Raw genomic sequence first — 3,197 nt, forward strand, 5'->3', positions numbered from 1 at the left:
ACCCCACTTGACTGCTTAAATCAAATCTCCCTAACGTACTATCATCTCGCCCCACCCTGGTACTAGATTGGCAAGAGTTAATCAAATAGTTGGTCCTTATCTAGTCTAAGTTTTTCTAATGCAGAAAAAAACTAAATTAATCATGCAGTCAGTCAATTGAGTTTGGATCCCCCTGGATCGTGACCCTTGTTGAATCGGATCAAATGTATTTGATCCTTGGGGACCCAAAATTGGTTTAGTCCAACTATATTAACCAATTTGGGCTTAGGAACCCATGCTTGGACTCTAGATCGATTCGATTTGTGTGTTCTATGCAGTAATGTTATGAATGATCTATTCTTAGATTTATATCCAATGCCCGATCGATTGTATCCAACTTTCTGAGATCCAAGTATCATGTCCAGATACTTAGACCCAGAAGTGAATTTATCAAGCGATCGTCTGAGTTCGTTAACTTGGGTCTTTAATTGAGAATTTTCTTCCTCGAGTTGAACTCGAGTCAATTCTTGTTGATCTAACATGTGTGATGCAAGTTTGCAGGAAAGTCCAAGCGTAGTCTTGGCAAAGGAAAAGTCCAAGGGTGGTCTTGGCAAAGGAAAAGTCCAAGGGTGGTCTTGGCAAAGGAAAAGTCCAAGGGTGGTCTTGGCAAAGGAGAAGTCCAAGGGTGGTCTTGGCAAGGAAAAGTCCAAGGGTGGTCTTGGCAAGGAGAAGTCCAAGGGTGGTCTTGGCAAAGACTTGACATGACAAAGCTGATGGAAGCATCTCAGGCTAGTGCAGGGAGGCATGAGGCTGTGGGAGGTGTTTGAAGGCCGAGGTCTAGGTCAAGAGAAGCTGAAATGGGATTTTTCAGCTTCACCAGTCGACTGGCCCTGCCAGCAGTCGACTGCTCATAAATCAGACGCACACAGAAAGATCAGTCGAGCCAGAGGAAGACAGGAGTCGACTGGTCAGTCGACTGGTGTTATGGTTAGTCGACTGTTTCCAGTCGACTGGTCTTGGACAGTCGACTGCTATTTGAACGTTGCAGAAAATAGGCAAGCATTTAATGCGCTTTAATGCGAGATTTTGTTGCCGATTGAAGGCATCAGTCGACTGGCCCTGCCAGCAGTCGACTGATGTTGCAGAGATTATAAAAGAAGCCTGCACGAGAACAACTCAATCTTTTTGCTATTCTTTCATTCTTTTGTGCTTCTTTTGAGAACGTTTGTGTTCTCTATTCTCTGCTTTATTCCTCTCCTCCTAGACAATATTTCATATCATATTGAGGAGATCGAGAAAGGTGTAAAGGTTTCTCCGCCTTCGAGTTTTCGAGAAGGAGAAGATTCATAGTGCGACGGGTGTGTGCGTGCGTGTGGATCCTTGGATTAGTCACCTCTGCGGAGGTGGATACCAAGTAAAATAAACCGGGTTAGCGTTGATCTCTTTCTTTCTCTTTTATATTTTTGCTTCCGCTAATCTCTGTGCAGAGAAAGATCAAGAAAAATCGAGAAACGCTATTCACCCCCCCTCTAGCTATTCAACCGATCCTAACAAAGGTCCCTGGAAACCTTGTAAGCATCCACCATGGATGCCCACAAAGTGTTCTTAGGAAACGCTTTCAGTGCGTACCTTATTACATCGTGATTCTTGATTTTCTGGTCGATCGCGTGTAGGCCATTGAGGAGGTCCTGGATTTGGGCGTGTAGTCCACTTGCTGACTCCCGGTCCATCATCCTGATATTATACAGTTTATTAAGAAGCAAATCACGTTTGCTTACCTTGGTATCCGACGTGCCTTCATGGAGTTCATTTAGTTTGTTCCAGAGATCCTTGGCGCTTATGAATGGCCCGATCCGGTTCAGTTCTTCCTTGGTCAGCCCGCATTGGAGTGTTTGAGTCGCTTTTGCATCCGCCTCGATCTTCTTCCTTGTGGCTGCGTCCCACCTTTCGCAAGTAAGTGGTAAACCGTCATTGTCAAACGGGATTGTGAATCCCGTCTGGATGACTATCCACATCTCCACTTGTGTCTTCAGGTGACACTCCATCCTATCTTTCCAGTAGGCGAAGTCTTCCCCTGAGAACAGAGGTGGCCTTGCAGTGCTGAAACCTTCCTAGTGAGCCATTGATCTAGCACATAGAAAGACAAAACAAAAGGAGTTCTAAGACTTGGTCTTGGATTAGCAGTGCGGGATAAAAAGAAATTTTGAAAATCTTGAAAAAAAAAATCCAAAAATAATTGAAAACCTCCTCGATCAATGGTTGCACTGGATTCGAGGACCCCGCTCTGATACCAATTGTAGGATTTAGTTAAGCGCTAGAGGGGGGTGAATAGCGCTTAAGCATTTTTCTCTGATTTTCAAAAATTCGAGCGTACGATCAAAGTATAGCAGAAGACTTTGTAAAGTAAGAATAAAAATAAGACACAAAGTAAGAACAAGACAAGTTTTTTTACTTGGTTCACAGCCGAAGGTGCTACTCCAAGGCCCACGATCTGTGATCATTTTCGTACGGGCAATCCACTAATTAACTTATTTCCTTACGAAAACAAGTTGTAAAGAATTACAAATATATCGTCGATAAAACAAAACTTTTTATCAGATTTACAAATGCAAGTACAAAGTTTGTTACCCAAGTGACAGAGCTTTGTAGATCTTCGTTCTGGTGCGAATCCGGCATTACGACGGCTTGGTTGGTTGCTTCTGCTCGCTCAGGACGTCGTCAGCTCGATAAGATTTGCTCGTGGAAGTGTAAGAATTGATGTACGAAGCCTCTGGTCGAAGTTGCTTTATAACACACTCAGGTCGACTGGAGTCCATCTCAGGTCGACCCCACGTAGACCGCGATCCTCTTCCTCCGCGACTGACTTCGCCTTCCGATCGACTGGAGTCCCTACTCAGGTCGACTTGAAACTGACGTGGAGGGTGTCGATAGACTTCGACTTCCGCTGCGCTTATCCAAGCTCAGGTCAACTGGAATCCACGTTTCAGTCGACTCGACCGTCCAGTCGACTCGAACCATGGTTTCAGTCGCCCGGAGTCAAAAACTTCAACTTCCCAATCTGCAAGACAAGTTAGTTCCAAATATACAAAAGTGCAAATCAAAAAGTCAGTTCTCTGAATTGATTTTTGGTCTTAACTTCAAGTTTCCAGTGAAACCTTAGATTAGACCTGATGCCTACTGTTCCTCTTCGGGAACGCGTCCTAACACACTCCTCTCAG

At 44.5% G+C, this 3,197-nt stretch overlaps 1 protein-coding gene across 1 annotated transcript; it reads right to left on the reverse strand.

Moving 5' to 3' along the window:
• Positions 1 to 1,526: 1,526 nt before the first annotated feature.
• On the reverse strand, positions 1,527 to 2,655 carry LOC141818016 (uncharacterized). Its single transcript, XM_074705616.1, has 2 exons — positions 2,608 to 2,655; positions 1,527 to 2,090 (listed from the first exon to the last, which is right to left on the reverse strand). The coding sequence occupies exons 1-2, from the start codon at positions 2,653 to 2,655 to the stop codon at positions 1,527 to 1,529; spliced, it is 612 nt and encodes a 203-aa protein (XP_074561717.1).
• Positions 2,656 to 3,197: the final 542 nt, after the last annotated feature.

Source organism: Curcuma longa, unplaced genomic scaffold (assembly GCF_044706935.1).
Source record: "Curcuma longa cultivar G26 ecotype Majalengka, Jawa Barat unplaced genomic scaffold, ITB_CL_G26_1.1 contig_2298, whole genome shotgun sequence".
Lineage (NCBI taxonomy): Eukaryota > Viridiplantae > Streptophyta > Magnoliopsida > Zingiberales > Zingiberaceae > Curcuma > Curcuma longa.

What these genes read in the sequence shown, in the direction of transcription:
- LOC141818016 (XM_074705616.1), bottom strand. Translation starts at nt 2,655, where the DNA reads ATGCCGGATTCGCACCAGAACGAAGATCTACAAAGCTCTGTCACTTGG. An exon ending in TACAAAGCTCTGTCACTTGG is followed by an intron (nt 2,091 to 2,607) that starts GTAACAAACTTT and finishes ATGGCTCACTAG; the next exon opens with GAAGGTTTCAGCACTGCAAG.